The 19621-nt window shown below is 41.0% G+C and overlaps 1 protein-coding gene across 4 annotated transcripts in view; it reads left to right on the plus strand.

Moving 5' to 3' along the window:
* Window positions 1–19621, plus strand: part of myo5aa (myosin VAa) — a 62026-nt gene that overhangs the window by 7462 nt on the left and 34943 nt on the right. For 2 of the 4 annotated variants that reach the window (XM_054770233.1, XM_054770232.1), the window contains exons 2-9: window positions 9237–9347; window positions 10216–10387; window positions 10561–10705; window positions 12800–12956; window positions 13769–13912; window positions 16834–16915; window positions 18961–19068; window positions 19402–19508. In XM_054770233.1, the coding sequence (XP_054626208.1) occupies window positions 9237–9347; window positions 10216–10387; window positions 10561–10705; window positions 12800–12956; window positions 13769–13912; window positions 16834–16915; window positions 18961–19068; window positions 19402–19508 (1026 nt within the window). Of the gene's footprint in view, window positions 1–2468; window positions 2726–9236; window positions 9348–10215; window positions 10388–10560; window positions 10706–12799; window positions 12957–13768; window positions 13913–16833; window positions 16916–18960; window positions 19069–19401; window positions 19509–19621 lie in introns of those variants that run through there. The other 2 variants (XM_054770230.1, XM_054770231.1) reach the window with 2 other exon arrangements.

Consider the following 19621-nt stretch of genomic DNA (forward strand, 5'->3'; position numbering starts at 1 on the left):
TCCCAAATGGTCATCATACCCTGCAGTGTGAACGTAGCCTTTGAAGTACAAATAGTTGCGCATTGGCTTAAACATGCATTCTGGTATCACGTTATTGCTGGCAATACGTCCTTAATTGTTGTTATTCTTTTGCCTGTTTGTAGTCTTCAGGAGCTAAATTAAAAATCTAATAGACTTTATGTTTCATTGTCTTTGAGGGGACCAAATCCACTCTCTTTCTCCAAGGTAGCAAGCAGGACTTAACTCCACAGTCAGCATTGACCCACTTAATCTGATTAGACGCCGCACAGCTCTACAGCCTCTTAGCAGGATACTCCTGATCGGACCCTAGTTTGGCTGCACCTTCAGGGGCTTGGAGTGGACCTGGCCTCCCGAAAAGCCGTCGTCTTTCCACCCTATGCTAACGTTGAAGGTTTTTGCGGGCTCATGGCGTCATGCCGCGTGGGCCCAGCTGAGCAGAAAAACAGCCTCGGCCTCTCACATGAGTGGCATCATGTGACGGAGAGCCTCAGCAGTCAGTCAGGCACTCCTTAGATGAGTGCAAAACAGTTTTCACATTCCATCCTTCCATCCGTATCTGGATGCTGGGTGTATTGTTTTCAAGTGGTCTTCATGTTAAGGAGGCGGGCTATTGAGAACAGCAGCCTCGGTTGGGTGGCAGATCATCGACAGCTCCAATTTTTCATTGTTTGCGCGACTTGTTTTTCATTGAACAGTGATAACATACAAGTTTTTTTCAGTAGTGTGGCTTTATAGAGTTATGATGACCCCATCTTTATGTAAAGCTAATATGCTCTTAGCAGTAACCGCACCGCACCCTGGGGATTCAAATCAGCGGGCCATGGCGGGCCGCCTGGTGCAGGAGGATCCACTCGCAGACCTCTCCCCAGGTTCCGGCACGCCCCCACCGGGCGCATTTCCTCCGCGGCGGTGCGCCGCGACTAGCTCTGGGTCGGCTTGGAAAGGGTTGGGATGAAGGTGGCGCGCGGCCTCGGCCCAGCGGTCGCCCCGTTCCACCGGTGACCACCGCACGATTTACAGCGCTCCCCCGCCTGTTTTGAGTGTAGATGTATTTTTTGGAATTTCTGAGCATACTTAAATTGTAAACAGTACTTCCACTATAAGAGTCAGGATAAGAATAACCACTTACTGTTCTGTTTCCTTGTCCTAAAATTGTTTTCGACCACATAAACGCGCATAATAAAGACATTGTTGTGATTTTGGAGTGTCAGTAGATGCACCTCACAGTCGTCTAGTGACAATGAGGAAGTGTAGTTCCCAGGACAAGCTGACTAGAGCCGTGTTTGGAAGTTGGGGAGATACATAAATGGTGTTGGAATTGCACTGCTGTTGATGTATTTAGGTCAGAATGAAGTTATAAAAGAGTGGCAGACGGTGTGTGGATTCTATATTGGTCACTAGGTGCACCACTTGAACAACCGTCTTTTATTGCAGGTTTAAATGATCTCACATAATAATAATAATAATTATTATTATTATTATCATTATAATAATAATAATTATTATTATTATTATTATTATTATTATTATTATTATTAACAGGCTATTGTTTCGGCCATAACCCACAACAAGCTAAAACTCTGAACCTCCAACGTCACTTCCCTACAAGGTAAACTGTCTTAAATGGCTTATTTTCTCTGATTTGATATACAATATTGGGTAATGCGAATGTAAAGGTGACTATACTGGTGTTATTTCATGTCTACATGACTCTAATAATGTTAAAAAACTAATTTAGAAGATTGTAAACAGGTTTCTATGCCATAACGATGAAAATATTCCATTTATAAAGAATGAATCCTGCTATGCGGATTCACTTACAGTATTCACTTAAATTCACTTATCGCGGTTGAGTCTGGAACCAATTAACTTGAGATAAATGAAGGATTACTGTGTTTATATTTTAGTTCATTTAGCTGTTTGTATGCTTGAAAATGCTTAATTTAAAAAAATAAATAAAAAATACTTAAAATTTGCTTAAATATGCATTTTTTTTTTTTTTACTAATAGGTAAAAACCATGAAACCATGAAACATTGATATATTTTTTAAAAACCGTGATAGGGTGAAGCTGTGAAATTTGAACTGCGATGTAACGAGGGACGACTGTATACTCAATCGAGTAGAAGTACCGCCACTAAGGTCATATTATTCTAAACATTGCCATTTGAGTAAAACGAACCATGATGTTCCAGGTGATACGGTTTGACCCCAGTCCTCTTGGTGGCGGTAATGTGCTTTAACAAGTGAATATCAACTGAAACACATACCCAAGTGCCATCAACTGAATGTGGTGTGTCACAGGAGTCAACCCTGCACGGGTACAGAGGAGTCACATCAGTTCAACGGGATGAAGAGTGAAAGCTCAGCGCTCAGCGTATTAGCACGACGAAGGCTCTAATCTGCCAATGACTTTGCACAGACTTCTAAACACTTGGGACTGATGCCACGCCCCGTGGCTACAACTCACCTCCTCGGGCTAACATGCACAGGAACAACTCCGAAGTGCATGTGACGTACAAACTTTCTTCCTCGGCCTTCAGGATTAGGACGTTTGGTGACATTGTATTGCTACAACAAAATCCGACGGCATGATCCAACTCTATCAAGTTTTGCGGGAGAATCCGGAGAAGAGGAGGTTGGGGACGGCGTCTGAATTGGGCGCAGATCTGACTGGCAACATTACCGGGCTTAAAACCTTCAAGGTGATCTGATGTTCTCTCAATAGAATTGGAAACATTAACATTAACAAACAAATTTACCGCACACTTTTGAGGTATTCCAGGTATTTAACTTTAATCTTTGTTTTTGTGGTTGTGGTTTGCATTGGTGAAGAATTGCACTGCATCTTACTGACAAATGTTTTGGTTACCTTGTTAATCCAAAATATTAGAAACACCTCTCTGTATGATACAGTGCAGTTCTATATCACGCCAAACTACAAACATCAGACTTAGCATAGACTTTGTCTTTGCAAAACTCATAATTTGATTGGCGGTGTACCGAAAGAAGTGGCTTGCAAGAGTACATTGTTTTCTTTAGTTTTATTTTACATGCCAAAAGTGTTTATTTTATATGCCAAAACGGCTGCAGAATTAAAAAAAATGTAAATTGTTGTTGAAGTTCTATCACCTGTCTCCAGGTGAAAAAGAAAGTGATGGTAATTAAATCGCGGCGTGGCTGTGTGAAATAAGATTAGTCAACGTTAAATCCTTCGATAGCCTAATCAGCTTCTGATCCTTCGTCTGAGTTAAATCTGGATTAGCATCATGCTAGCCTCACCTTCCTAAGAGGGTAGAATGTACTGTAGCTGGCTTGTGGACTGATGTCAATTATTTCCAATCATAGAAAAGTTCAGTTCAGTTTTGATACACATTTTCATAATAATGGATTTTTTGTTGGAGATGGAGGCTGTTATTTACGGAATTTTAAAAAATTCTTATATATAACAAGTTCATTTTAAAACTTTAATTGTGATTTTTGGAGTGCCTGGCAAACAAGAAAGGAGACCACATGGTCATTTATGAAAAAATATATGAGAGCTGGAATAATCAAGCAATGAATCAATGATTACAGTAATCCCTCGTTTATCGTGATTGGTTCCAGACCCAACCATGACCATTCACCCAAGTGAATTTCTAGGAGGTAGGATTCCTTATTTAGACAGAGATAGAGAATAGAAAACCTGTTTATGACCTTCTAAATATGATTATTAACATTATTAGAGCCCTCTAGGCATGAACCAACACCCTATATAGTCACCTCTACACTCATAATACCCAATATAGTACACATAAAAAGAGTAAATAAGCCATTTATGACATAAATAAGACTCATGCAGAACATAGAAAACCAGTTTATGACCTTCCAATATGATTATTAACATTATTAGAGCCCCTTGGGCATGAACCAACACCCCTATAGTCACCTGTACACTCATAATACCCAATATAGTAGACCTAAAAAGAGTAAATAAGCCATTTACAACATAAATAAGACTTATGCTCATGTGTGTTGCTCTAAATGTGTTCCCTCGGGTAGCTGAGTGGCGGACAAACAGGACGTGACCTTGGGGTTTCAGCGTTTAATTCCAGTTTGGCGTGGGTTACGGCCAAAACTGTCGTCTGTGTTATTATTAGGGATTTTTGTTAGGGATTAGTGTCCCTGTTGTGAGACAATTGAAACCTGCAATAAAAGCTTGTTGTTCTGGCGACCAAGACGGGTGTGTGTGTCGCTCAACTGTACTGACCTCAAGTGAACAGCGTAGAATACCACATGTCATTCATAGCGTCTTTGATTGCATCTTCTGCATGCCTTTTAGTTCATTTAACCATTCTTGTGCTTGAAAATGCTTAATTTAGGCAAAAAATACCAACAATTTACTTCATGCATGTTTACTTCAATGCAGTGTGTGTAGGCTAGGGTTGTTGTGATTAATTGAATCGAAAGCTTTTGTCAGATCCATAAATACCGCAGCTGCACCCTTTCTGTGGGTTATAGCGTTGGTAATTTCCTCAGTAATTTTGATCAGTGCCATGAAGGTTGTAATGTTAGCTCTATATCCGTATTGGCTATCTCGATTATTTTAGACAATTGTGTTAATAAGGAAACTAGTCACTCGTCTGTATATTGATGTTTGTCTCCATTTTTGAAAATTGGAAATACTTTACCAGTTTGGAATGATGAATTACTAAATTGCGGGGCATTGTTGACACACTCCGTATTGCTTGTATCTTGTACTCTATAGAATTAAATTGGTAGGTATTTTTAATTTGCGCTGGCAAGACCACACCCAGTTATCACCCAGTGAAGGAAATGGAAAGCTTTCTGTGTGTGTGTGTGTGTGTATGTGTGTGTATAATTCAGAGGGTGTGTTTGGCGAGTGATTTATGATGTCACTAAAGCTCCTCCTGCTGAAGTACCCCAGCCCGCCACCATCCATCAGCCTGTTTCTGCCACCCGATACAAACCAGGCCTCTATTTGCTTTCTGTCCTTGTTAGCAACATTAACATCTACCGCCTCTAATTTCTAAATACCGTCCTCAGGATGTGTGCTGATATGCAGCACATTTCAGTGTTGCCTAATTCTTGATTGGGCTTGACGCCTACCCAATTTGTTGTGTGTGTGTGAGGGCGATAATAAGGATTGAGACGTGTGCTCACAAATGCAAACGATGATGCCTCTGTGAGGTGTGATGCTGCTTCAAACTTGCTCTTGCTATTTTTAGCCATCTCCTCCCCTTCCCACCGCCTGTCCATCCATCCTCCAGCCCAACCCCTCTCGTTGCTAGGCTGGCTGCTGCGCTGCTCCCGGTGGGAAATGAGAAAATGAAGCAGCAAAATGGTGTAGTGCACTGTGACGATGCTTTGTCTGCCTTCAGTGATGACACTGGTTGTCTGGTGGGAGGCCATTTGATGAAACGTCATGATGCATGATCACTTTGATTTTTGACTTTTTAAAAGCCACATTTTTACCGAGTGGTACCATTCAGCTCACCATGGTAATGTTTGGAACTTTAAACTTGGGTTTCTTTTCAATTAGGTTTCTTTTCCAAGCTTGTGCACTGAAGACACTATAGACCATAGCTGGTCCCCATGTTGCTCGATAATGACACTTGGGTTGAGCCTTTTTCCACCGAGGGACACAAACTGAAAAATACAAGAAATACGTGGCAATTTTTGCAGCTGTATTTTCACACGATGCCTACTACTACTAAAAGCCAGTCATACGGACAAGACAGAGGAAGTCGATGTGACCATGATGTCATGATTCAGATGACTGGTAGTGAAGCAGCAGATCAAATTATAAAAGTCTGCCTGTCATTGTGCTCTCATCCACAATAAGGCCTCTCTGTCTAGACTCCGAGATCATCGACATTTTATGTAACCAAGCCCGAAGACGCCGTGAAATCAACAGACGAGCCAGCAAGCGAGCCTCTAACTACATTCCTGTGTGTTCAAATTCTCTTCTTGTGTGCAGATTATTACGGAAAGGTTTTAGTGGTCTTAAATTCTGTCCATAGCAAAGACATGCAAACAGCATCCACAGTAGGGGTGGGAATCTCTGACCACCTCACGATTCGATGCGATTACGATTCAGAGGCCTGCGATGCAATGATAAAATGATTATCGGTGCATCTCGATGCATGTTTTTTTGTGATCAATAGTTTGTCAGTTTTTTAATGAATAATTTTTTTCTATATGTAATTTCTTTTTACTCACTGTGTACTACTAAAACTAAGCATATTTGCACTGATCCACAATTAAAATAAACATGGAACAGATGAATTTATTTCCATTATCTTTTAATAATTGGAAGGTTACAGCTACCAACATATTTCCCATTGCACAGAACCAGCAGGGAAAGTAAAGTGCACCAGTAGCACCATGAATAAAATTAACAAACTTCAGCATATTCTGAGTAACCAACATAAAAAAATCTGCCATTATTCACAAATAATAGACTTCTGAATTCAAACTAAAATCCTGAGCATAGTAGAATCTCTGACAAAATAATATTTTCGCTGTATCGCAAAGTCAAAAACAGCTTTCAAAATATATAGATTTTTGTACCAGCGGCTGTCATACAAGAATAATGCTTGCAGACGTCAGTATGTTATGAATAACCAAAAAAACTAGGCTGCCTTATTCACAATTGTAGTGTCAGTGACATAACGTTGCCCTGGGTTCCAAAGTGCGCAACAAACAGCCCTGCTTCTCAACAACTGAATACGGCCACAAATCCTTCGCAATAGGAGTGTTTCAAGCAAAAACACTTTTCCGAGTTGTGTGGAAAATGTAGTTATCTGCTTAATGGTTCTCTGGTTGGCAGCGACTTCAGCTGGCTGTTTTTCCTCCTGGTTCGGGTGGAAATGTGCTATGTGGTTTCTCACATTTGTCGTGTTCCCAAAAATATTTTAAGCTTGTACGACAAAGCTTGCATATTGCCTAGCTCTTGTCCAGCTCATTTTTACCTTCAACAACGAGCTTCCAGACGAGTTTACGCTCAGCCATTTTGGTAGCTTACACTTAGGTGCACCACCATAAATTGTCTGGGCGGCACTTCCTCTTTCTGTCTTTTTGTTCTGTTTTTTTTTTTTTTGTTCCGTCAACATCAATTATTGACATTATGAATCGATTAATAATCGTCAATGTCCGCATCGCATTGCATCTAAGAATCGATTATTCCCCCCACCCCTAAGCCACAGTGTCTTTAGGACTGCTCACGTTTTCCAGTGACACAGTTGTCATGTTGTCAAAGCCCAAGTGAGATTAAAAGGCGACTATCTACACCAAAACAAGTACTTATAAAAGGCAGATTAAATAGATGAAATTTGCTACTTGTGAGAATTTGTTTCGCTAAACCTCTTTAAAGTCATCATTTGTACTCTTTTCGCTTATGTAATGTTGTGCACAGTTCTTAAGGTCACGGTGGTGGTGGTGGTGCTTTACGCAATCATTGCCCTTATGTCATGACAAAGAAGACCTGTGTGCGCGTGCGTGCGTGCGTGCGTGCGTGCGTGCGTGCGTGCGAGCGTGCGTGCGTGCGTGTGTGTGTGTGTGCATGCATGCGTTTTCATATACCAGCCAAATTCCACCGCCATGTGACTGGCAGCATTCATTAGCTGTTTTTCCTCTGTCTGTGATCAGCTGATTACCTACAGTCTTGCTTCCGTGAGGCCTGAAACTGTTTTATAGTGAAGTGTGTGTGTGTGTGTGTGTGTGTGTGTGTGTGTGTGTGTGTGTGTGTGTGTTTGTGAGTAAAGAGTGGAACGATTGTGCGACCACACACAATCCACAACTGCTTGGTCTGAGTTAGCATTTGTTTAACTGCTTGTTTCCCACAAACGTCCTGAGCATTGTCAGTTACGCTTTCTCTGAGGTCATTCTGGTAATTAACGGTTTGTGGGGAAACTAGAAAAATCATCATCAGCAACCATTGTATTACAGGTGGTCCTCGAGTTACGTGCGAGTTCTGTTCCTAGACTGTAATTTAAGGCGAATCTAAACCTAAATTGAACCTAAATGAACTCCTGCGTATAGTGTGACTGACTTAGAACGCATGAGGGACATAAAATACAACAATAAAACAGTAAATACTGTAGAACAATTAAATGAAACCGTAATACAAAGATAACTTACTTTTATCCCTGTGCTTTATTGGGTAGAGGGAATCTTTCCATCTCAATAATAAGACCAATGTGTTGCTTAGTTATCACTGTCAATTTCATAGGCGCAGATCCTTTTATATGGCCAAGCGTGCAGCACATATTTGAAACAAATGAATCCCGGGTTTGCAGACCAAAATTAAGTAATTTATGAGGGTGCATACGTAACCAGAAAGAGGCAAAAGTCGGAGTGACGTCAGGAGGACCACCTGTGTATGTTCTCAAGGGACTACTATAGAAATTAAACTTGCATATACTTTAGAGTAGTCAGTGTACAGCTTGTATAGCAGTATAAATGTACTATTTTACTGTCTGAAAATGACTCAATACACACACATTGTGTGATACTGTATTTAGTATGAGCAATCTGTTATATAGTAACCCTCTTGGGCATGGACTTCCTCAGAGCTGCACAGGTTGTTACTGGAATCGTCTTCAACTCCTCCTGGTGGATGTTAGACACCTTGTACTCTCCCTTCACGACGCTTGAGGATGCCCCACAGGGGCTCAGTTGGGTTCAGGTCTTGATGAAACATACTGTACTTGGCCACTTCATCACCTTCAGCTTCAGCTTCCTCAGCAAGGCACTTCATCATCTTGGAGGCTTGTTATCATGTTGGAAAACTACAATGCAGGCCAGTTTCCCAAGGGACAGGCTCATGCTCTGCTTCACAAGTACATGTAGCAATTTGGTTTCCCCCAATGAACTGGAGCCCCCCAGTGCTGGCAGCAGTCATGCAACCCCAGACCATGGCACTACCACCACCATCATTCACTGTAGGGCTGCTTGACTCAATTATCTTGTCACTCACTTGTGTTGCCAGCTATTTAGACAATGTCTGTGTGAGTCATATTTACAGGATAGTAAATATATACTGCAATACAGGCTGTACACTGACTACTCTAAAGAATATCCAATTTTCATTTCTATGGTATTGTCCCTTGATAAAATGGTTGGTGAAATGCCAGATACCATACAAAAGTGGAAGTTAATCATGTTTTTTTTCTTTCCAGCTTGACTATATTTAATTTTTCTTGTGTTTCACAGTCCGCTCGGGTCTGGATCCCAGACGTGGAAGAGGTGTGGAAGTCTGCTGAGCTGACCAAGGACTACAAAAATGGCGACACATCTCTGCAGCTTTTGCTGGAGGATGGCTCGGTTAGTAGCAGCCTTCTTCTTCCTCCTCTTCGGCTTCACTTTTGTGGCTTTCCTTCCTCTTACTTCCTCTGAAGACACATCATTAGCGTTATTTGTTTTACAATTAGCTCTCATCATAAATGAGGTTTATGAAGATTCCCTCAGGAAGCAATTTAAACGTATAGCAGCATATTTAATTCCTCAAAACCACCAGCAGCACTCTGCCTCACCCCCTCTCACTCTTGGGCATATTTAGAAAGCACTGATGTTAATGTTGGTGGTACACAGTGTAATTAGGACTTCTCCATTACCTTTAGTGAGTGTGTTGAAATAAACGCATCAACTAGATAGAGTATGAGAGCCTCGTTTGTCCAGCAACAAAACAACATGCTTAAAGGGATAATTCAGATTTTTTGGCATGAAGTTGTATGGCAACCCCATCAGGAATGTAGTGTATCTCTGCGTTATTTCCTCTCTGTTCGTAACACTACGCGCTCTCGCATGTCCATTGTTGTTTGTGTGTGTGTTACATGCGTGGATGGAGACTGCTGCGACGGGAGACTCTCACGTCTCAGCAGTCTCCATCCGCGCATGTAAGCACTTTCTGTACACACAGTATCAACAGTTGGTGGTTGCTTAGTGGCTTACATTGTTTATCATTGTACAATCGCGCTCTTTTAAATGTATATATATAAATTTAGTCCATTTTACAAAGTATTTTTTTCGGTATATTCATGAATAATGTATGAATCATAATGAGATGGTGGAACACAATTCAGTGTAATAGTGAGTCTTTTGAATACACAGTCTTAACAAGATGCAGCTTTTGGATAAATTGTCTTTGATAGCGTATCTATTTATTTTTCCTACCTGTCTGTCCCGCCTTCAGAAACTCGAGCACAAGCTGGACCCCAAAACGAAGAACCTGCCCTACTTGCGTAACCCTGACATCCTGGTGGGCGAGAATGACCTCACGGCGCTCAGCTACCTCCACGAGCCGGCTGTGCTGCACAACCTTAAAGTCCGCTTCATCGACTCAAAGCTCATCTACACTTATTGTGGTGAGAAGCCTGTTGGCTACCATGCATTTCTTGTTTCTATTTCTGTCTCTATCTTTAACCCTTGTGTTATTTAACCAATGTGTTATTGTTTAGAGAGGAATGCAACATACATGGTTAGTCTGCTATCATCATTTGTTAGTATCACATACCTGAGCTCACGTTTTGTGTGGCAGGAATCGTTTTGGTGGCCATCAACCCATACGAGACGCTGCCCATCTACGGGACAGACATCATCAACGCTTACAGTGGCCAGAACATGGGAGACATGGACCCACACATCTTTGCTGTGGCAGAGGAGGCTTACAAACAAATGGCCAGGTTTGTTTACCACTTGATTCTTAAGGTTGAATTATGCGCCTACGCCAGGGGTGTCAAACTCGTGCCATGGAGGGTCGAGACACTGCAGGTTTTCTTTCCAGCCAGTCACTAAAGCAGGTGATTTTAATGATCAACACATTCAGTTTGAGGGAAGGAGCTCATCAATTAAATCACCTGCTGAAGAAACTGGTTGGAGAGAAAACCTGCAGTGTCTCGGCCCTCCAGGGCACAAGTTTGACACATGTGGCCTACGCAATACCGGCTGGCTCCGCCCCCTCCAAATCCTCCGGCAGAGCTTGACGTGCACCTCCAAAAAATTCTAAGTTCGCATTAACGGCGACATGGACTGCAGAGCTGGGTCAGCTTTTCTTTGTACATCATTTTTGGTTTTTCCCTCTTGCAGAAGCTTCAAAGAGTCCTCCATAACAAACGAAATGGCGCAAGTTCAACGGTACCTGAGCTTAAGTGTTTGCAAATATGAACACCTATATAATATTGTAGCATCCTGATAGTCTTGTTGCCAGAGTTTTATTGCCAACCTAAACAGCAACAGTGGTGCAGTTCCAACACAGTTTGTAAACACGTCTTAACATGTCCCTCCACACTCACAACAACCCAGCCAGGTGCCTTCATGAACATCAGAATTCAGAACACCAATGTTACAACACCAAGAGGTTGTAACGACGATGTGGATGTCGGCAGTCGCCATTGTTTACGACTATACTGGAAGCTAGTCAAAGAGAGTTGTGGTTGCTCACGCTTAGGAAAATGCTGCCCCTAGCGGTGTAGTGGAGAATTGCACATTAAATGCTCACCCTGGGCTAGAGAGCCATAATCAAGACACCATCAGAAGGGATGGCATAGTGACGTCACAGTAGCATGATTCAGCCTTTAGCCTCTCATATCTTACTTCTCACTGTATTCATAAAGTATTTTATTGGTATGTTTCTTCAATTTCCGTAAAGTCATGACATTTGTTGTACATTTAATGTCATTAATGGCTATGTCACTGAACAAATGTTATGGTAAATATACAAACATACATTTTATGTAATATTTTAACATTAACACTCATAAAAACATCAACAAAAACAAGTAATAGAAGTTAGGCACTGTTCATAGTATACTTAATACAAATTTAAACGCTCCCATTTTTTGAGAGCTGAACTCAAAAGATCTTGAGCTTTTTTTTTTTAAGAGATTGAGCATTTTTGTCAAATATTGTTCACAAATCTCTCTTAGTGAGCATTCATAATTCATCCACCTCACAGGTGGCATATTAAGATGCTGATTAGACAGCATGATTATTGAACAGATGTGCCTTGGCCACAATAAAAGGCCACTCCAAAATATGCAGTTTAACTGTACATGCTTGCTGAAATGTGAGGGGTGTACTCATTTTATGTTATCCAGAAGAGTACCAAGAAATAATTTGCCTTTAACAACATCCATGGATATGGGTATGTTTATGCCGGAGCCTATCCCAGCTAACTTTGGGCGAGAGGCAGGTTACACCCTGGACTGATCGCCAGCCAATCGCAGAGCACATATAGACAAACAACCATTCACACTCACATTCATACCTACGGATAATTTAGAGTCGAGAACATGCAAACAGAGATTCAGACCCAGATCTTCCCCATCTCCTGATTGTGTGGCCTACATGCTAACCACTCGGCCACCGTGTGGCATACAGCATATTGCTTGCATCATTGTGAGTTGCACATCTTCAGATCTTCCCAGCCCTCTGGCAGTGGGCATTCTCAGAAATGTCCTGTCCTCAAGAGAGGGTAGGGCGGGGCTTTAGGCTGAAAATGCCAAGTGTTGCAGCCTAGGTTTTTATCAAAGAAGGATTCTGTCTCAAGTCATTCCTCAGGGCACATTCCTGTTATCAAAGCAAACGAAGAGTGAGGTTAGAAGATGCGGTCACACCTGCTCACCCTGCAGCTAACTGAGCCCGCCTGCTGATAATAGCAGCTGACACTTCTCCTCCATCTGTAATTTGAGAGCCAGCATCCCTCATTTCCTTGAAACACACCAATCACAGTGTAAAATGTGCCACACAGATTAGGTCACCGTAACGTCTTCTTCTAGGGACGAGAGGAACCAGTCCATCATTGTAAGCGGAGAGTCCGGGGCAGGAAAGACTGTGTCGGCCAAGTACGCCATGAGATACTTTGCCACGGTCAGCGGCTCAGCGAGCGAGGCCAACGTAGAGGAGAAGGTGTTGGCTTCTAACCCCATCATGGAGGTGAGGGCACATTCTCTCGTTTCTTCCCCTCTCTCTGCTGCTAGAATCTCTCCCCTCCTCCCGTCAACTTTCACTCCGACAAATCAGAGACAAGCTGACTGGATGAATAGAAGGCTTTCTTGCGTCACAGTGATGTACAGTAAAATCAAAGCCTGGATGCATCAGCCTTTTGCCAAATTCAGAACCTGTGTGTGTGCGTGCGTGCAAGTGAGTGAGAAAGCGGGGGGGATTGTGTCAGGCTTTTAAATGGCTGACACAGACAGATTTAAATAGATACAGTATCTTGTATGGAGTGAGAGACAGCCCACTCTCTTAATGTTGAAGGCAATGCACTGCAAGGTGCGAGTTCACCTACAGTTTGTTCAGATTTTGAGGCAATATTTCCCATGTATAATAATGGAAATGTAAGTAGTCTGTTCCAGGGTCAAACTGTCGACGTCACAAAACCTTTCTTACTTTTTCGGGCAACGTTTTACATCACATTGGAACTTTCTTAACTGTCATACAAGTGTAAAAATAAGTGAACTATCTGAAGGTACCAATATCAGATATCACAAGAAAGACAAAGCTAAATCCTTTAGATGCTCACTGAGCTGAAGTCTCATGAGATTTTTCTGGAGTCATCCTCCGGAATTGTGTGCAACTTTAGAGGCTTACTGTCTTAGTGTAAGTGTGCGCAGCTGTCAAACTACCTTGGTTATACTTTAGAAGCATGAATGTTGTTTCATATCACACAAAACCTTCAGACTGAGCTGTCACAAAAAGGACAACAACGAAGATAATGCATGCTAAAAGTTTGTCTCCTCTGTCAGGCCATCGGAAATGCTAAGACAACTCGCAACGACAACAGCAGTCGCTTTGGGAAGTACATTGAGATTGGCTTCGACAACCGCTACAGAATCATCGGCGCTAACATGAGGACATATCTTTTGGAAAAATCCAGAGTGGTGTTTCAGGTGAGCGTAACAACATTTGCTGTACTGTTGGTTTGCTGTGATTTGTTGTTTTTCGACTACCTTGTGTGGATGTTTTTTTGTTTGTTTGCTTGTATTAAAAAAAAATACATCACAAATAACAACAATAATTAAATGTTAAATACATTTATTATATTGGTAAACTTAAAAAAATAACAAAAACGCTCACATCTCAATGCACGGTATAGCAAATCTTATCAGATTGAGTTGTATTTTTTTGGCGAGGAATACAACATAAGTGTTCATTAGAGTTCATTAACTTTCTGAACCAGAAAACCTGCATAAAATTGCTCTCAGCATTTATTACTGCAGAAGCACAGCACAATTTTATCAGATTTATAACTTTTTGATGTTGATAGAGAGACTAAAGTGTGATGCAGTGAGAAAATCTGACATCTCAGTGCTTTTTATGCTTATTTTCATTCTTTATGACTGAAGTCTGACAAGGGCTTGATTGAATCTGCATTTTTTTTACTTGTAAAATGATATGTAAAAAAACTGCAACTCCTGTGGCATTCCATGGTTGTCACTTCATATTCAGGGACAAGAGCAAAACAACAGAACAGTCCTTCACAAGGTTAAACGATCCTTGACATGCTTTCCATGCAGGATTCTTAGCTGCCGTCGGCCTTGCAAGAATGCAAAGCCTGTGACAATTATACATTACATAATAACACAACAAACGGATCCCTTTGGTATATGTTCACACTGTGGATGAGGTCACCACGAGTAGGAGGGATCCTTGACCTGACCTGAAAATTAAGCCCATTTGTCCCAATGCAGCCTATCATGGACATGTGGAGTATTCCTTGTGTACATTCTTAGCATCAGCTGATATGGGTTGAGATAAAGGACAAGGCTAACATAATGTCACATTTTTTAAAGGTTTGGCTATATGTACATACAGTGGTGTGAAAATGTGTTTGCCCCTTTTAACTTTGTGCTTTTTCTCTTAAAAATATTCCCAATGTGGGTCTCCAGAACCACGGGTTGTCTTATATGCGGGCCAGTTGGTATTTGTCATTTGCATTGCTGCCTTACTATTCACGTACAGTGGTGTGAAAAAGTGTTAGCCCCTTTCTGGATTTTTTTTTTTTTTGCATGTTTGTCACACTTAAATGTTTCAGATCATCAAACTAATTTTAATATTAGTCAATGACAGCACAACTGAACACAAAATGCATTTTTAAAATGAAATGGCCTTGCTCCAACATACTTGGCTGAACTTTTAGCTGTCCGTCACCACTCCAAGGCCCTGCGCTGTTCTTCTTATTATATCTTATTCAATCTGACCATGTTTGTTGTAACCTGTTTGTATTCTTGTGAAGCACCTTGGGAACTATTGGGAAGTTGTAAGGTGCTATATAAATAAACTTTGATTTCATTGTTCATGTGTGAAACAGTGATTGCCCACTAAACCTAATAACTGGTTGGGCCACCATTAGCAGCAACAACTGAAATCTAGCGTTTGCGATAACTTCTAATGAGTCTCTTACAGCGGTGTGGGGGAATTTTGGCCCACTCATCTTTGCAAAATTGTTGTAATTCAGCCACAGTGGAGGGTTTTCCAGCATGAAGCGCCTTTTTAAGGTCATGCCACAGCATCTCAATAGGATTCAGGTCAGGACTTTGACTAGGCTACTCCAAAGTCTTCATTTTGTTTTTCTTCAGCCATTCAGAGGTGGACTTGCTGGTGTGTTTTGGATCATTGTCCTGCTGCAGAACCCAAGTTGGTTTCAGGTTGAGGTAACGAACAGATGGCCGGACATTCTCCTTCAGGATTTTTTGGTTGACAGCAGAATTCATTGTTCCATTTATCACAGCAAGTCTTCCAGGCCCTGAAGCAGTAAAACAGCCCCAGACCATCACACTACCACTACCATATTTTACTGTTGGTATGATGTTCTTCTGAAATGCGGCGTTACTTTTATGCCACATGTATCGGGACACACACCTTCCAAAAAGTTAAACTTTTGTTTCATCAGACCACAGAGTATTTTCCCAAATATCTTGTGGATCATCAAGATGTTTTTCTGGCAAAATTGAGACGAGCGTTAATGTTATTTTTGTTCAGCAGTGCTTTTTGTCTTGGAACTCTGCCATGTAGGCTGTTTTTGCCCAGTGTTTTTCTTATGGTGGAGTCATGAACACTGACCTTAACTGAGGCAAGTGAGGCCTGCAGTTGTTTGGATGTTGTTGTGGGGTCTTTTGTGATCTCTTGAATGAGTCGTCGCTGCGCTTTTGGGGTAATTTTGGTTGGTTGGCCACTCCTGGGAAGGTTCACCACTGTTCCATGTTTTCGCCATTTGTGGATAATGGCTCTCACTGTGGTTTGCTGGAGTCTCAAAGCTTTAGAAATGTCTTTATAACGTCTTCCAGACTGATAATCTCAATTTCTTTCTCATTTGTTCCCGAATTTCTTTGGATCTCGGCTTGATGTCTAGCTTTCGAAGATCTTTTGGTGTACTTCACTTTGTCAGGCAGGTCCTATTTCAGTGATTTTGGGGTGGCAGTCACTTTTTCACACAGGGCCATGTAGGTTTGGATTTTTTTTTCTCCCTTAATAATAAAACGTTTCAAGCATTTTGTATTCAGTTGTGTTGTCATTGTCTAAAATTGAAGTTTGTTTGATAATCTGAAACCTTTAAGTGTGACAAACATGCAAAAAATAAGAACCAGGGAAGGGGACAAACACATTCTCACACCACTGTAAATGTTTTTTTTAATTTTTGAATAATGTTTCTTTGTGCAAGGAAACAATAGTAAAATGGCTTGAAGTTGTTTTTTTTTTTTTTTTAATTCCACCGTTCATTTTAATGGGGATCAACGCCACACTGCACCCATCTACAATATTTAGTCGAACAAGGTTTTGCCTCGTTGCTGATCTCAGTGTTTTGTTGCAGGCGGACGAGGAGAGGAATTATCATATATTTTATCAGCTCTGTGCGTCATCACATTTGCCGGAGTTCAAGAATCTCAAATTAAGTAAGTGTTCGTGGTTCACACACCTGCACACAGACAGTACACTTGAGCGGTCTAAAAGTGTGGTCAGTGGGCCACTGCTGGTCCCTGAGAAACCCCGAGTGTGGTTATGATGTCAGCAATCAGGTGGGAGCTGATAATTGCCAAAATACTGAAAAGCAATCATGTCAAGTCCTGGAGCTCCCACAGATATTCTCCCCACAGATATTCTCCAAACCAATCAAGACGAGGCGTTTAAATTCTCTGTCACGTCTCGTATCACAAGACTTTTATGATGATGTCACTGCTGTTCATGAAATACACACACAGGACTCTGTTGTCGAACAGGCTTTCATGCAGAGAGCTCCCACTGTGGATCTGCACCTGCTCATCTAAGTCACGGAACTAACACACACGCACGCACGCACACACACAGCTGCTGTCTTCCAATCCTGCTGACTTGCTGGCTCAGTAAATAGAGGGTGCTTGTAAAAGAGTCCGTACCCCTGTTGCCAGGCAACAGTTCATGCATTTAACATTTAAAAAGAATTTAGGAGTTAACTTTTGTCATATTTATTTGTGTTACAACCGACATTTCAGAAAGCGGAAAAAATTAAAGGCTTTTTTGTTTTTAGGCAAAAAAAATATTAAATTTGATTTAATCTAACTAGATTTTTTTAACCCTTAAGAGATCCTAAGGAATTTGTACCATTTTTTGTTTTTTTTTATTTTGAAGCCTTTGGCTGTGTTGAATGAATATTGATCAGATTTGCCAGAGGATAGTCATTAAAAAACTAAAAAATGTTGTCATCTTGTCCTGAAATTAGCCAAAAATGGCATAGCTACACAAAAAACGACAGATGACATCTCCAATTAAAGCCATTTATCATAATACATACTAATGTAAGCCTTAATGTTAAGATTTCAATATGGACTACTGGCTTTTAATTTAACGTTTGTTTGTTTTTTGTGCATTTCTATTTGCTTTTCCATTTAAACCATGCAACAAAATGTGTCACCTTTTAAAGTTTTCCATCAGGGTGCCTTGTTGCTGAAATGTTAAGTGCATGTCGCTATTGATGGTACTTCAGGCTGAAGTTTTTTTTAACTCATTCAATCCCAGCCATTTTTCAAAAGACAACCCTGATCTGATCTAACTGATCTTTCACGACACACAGTGTATTGTGTTCTATGGCTATATATTGTAAACATGTAACCTACCAAAAGAAACATGAGACCCCCGTCTTTCATCAGAAAAAAAAAAAAGTTTGTTTCTACCTTTTTCCGTTCTTCAGTAATCAGCAGTACAACATAGGTAAGTTTCAGGAAAATAGGGAGAACGGGAGAAAACCAGCTTTTTGGAAAAGATACATTTCAAGCATAACTTTCACTTTGACACATATTTTTAGCTTTTGTGACAGCTCAAATATCTAAACAACTATACCAACATAAACAACACAAAAAGGGGTTGTTTTATATCAAAATAACTATTTATTTACAAATATAACACCGTTAACCACTTACTGTACACTTTTCACCTTTGGAACTGAACTACGTGTGTGGACGTGTGTGTGTGTGTGTGTGTGTGTGTGTGTGTGTGAGAGAGTGTGTGTGCGCGCGTGTACATGCGTTAAAATTTCCATACAATGCGTAACCTTCTGCATGCTACGCTCCACGCTCTCTCACTTCCTCCTTCCTGTCACGTGTGAGTTTTCCTTTGCATGATCCCTGGCGAGCGCTTATCAAATGCACTTCTGCCACCTTGTGGACCGTTTTTATGGCTTAAAATTGCTCTGAAGTGAAATGCGTCAGTGGAACGTTGCATCCTCACCTCTTTTTGCCTCTCACGCAAAAAAACGTAACAGACAAAAAATATCGTCTTTGGTATTAAATGAGTTAAGAGTCGTTTATGGGCAAAAAAAAATATGAGTACAGTGTTGTATGTGATATTTTGGGAGCAGTTTTGGGGAAGCTGACTTTTTGTTTTTAGCGACATATGAATATTTTACTCTTAGTGATTTTCATCCATTGAGTAAACATTTCTTTTAATGTGCATTTTTTCCTCGTAGGCAACGCGAACAACTTCTTATACACTTGGCAGGGCCGCAGCCCTGTGATCGATGGGGTGGACGACACAAAGGAGCTCTGCACTACCCGCCATGCCTTCTCGTTGCTTGGTAAGGCCTAGCAGACTCCCATGTGGACAGCACTGTCGCTCCGAGTGGACATTTTACATGTTATCCATACCGTAGTAGCAATTAGCGAGGGGTGCATGGGCCAAGGATTAATTTATTCAGATGTTTGGGAGACTCTGGATAAAGGCACAGATACACAGATTTATTTTCACCATTTGTATTTCACTGTAGCATCAATGTTACTCAGGAAATAACATTTCTTTCCACTTTTTTCCTCCACATTTTGTCTTGAGTGAGTTCTGTGCTTTACTGAGTGACATCCTGCATGCCTGGTAGAAGAATAATAACGGTTAGATTACGTTTTGCCTTCTGCAGGTATCAATGAGTCCTATCAGATGGGATTGTTTCAGGTTCTGGCTGCTATTCTTCATCTTGGAAACGTGGAGATAAAAGACAGGGATTCAGATAGCAGCATCATCCCTGTGAGTACATCATATTGTTCCTTTACGGTCTTTACTTAATAGTATTATTTATTTATTTATTCGTAGTATTATGTAATCTCCATAATATGATTTTCTCCCAAATTTACCCAACA

The sequence above is a fragment of the Dunckerocampus dactyliophorus genome, chromosome 3, assembly GCF_027744805.1.
Source record: "Dunckerocampus dactyliophorus isolate RoL2022-P2 chromosome 3, RoL_Ddac_1.1, whole genome shotgun sequence".
NCBI lineage: Eukaryota > Metazoa > Chordata > Actinopteri > Syngnathiformes > Syngnathidae > Dunckerocampus > Dunckerocampus dactyliophorus.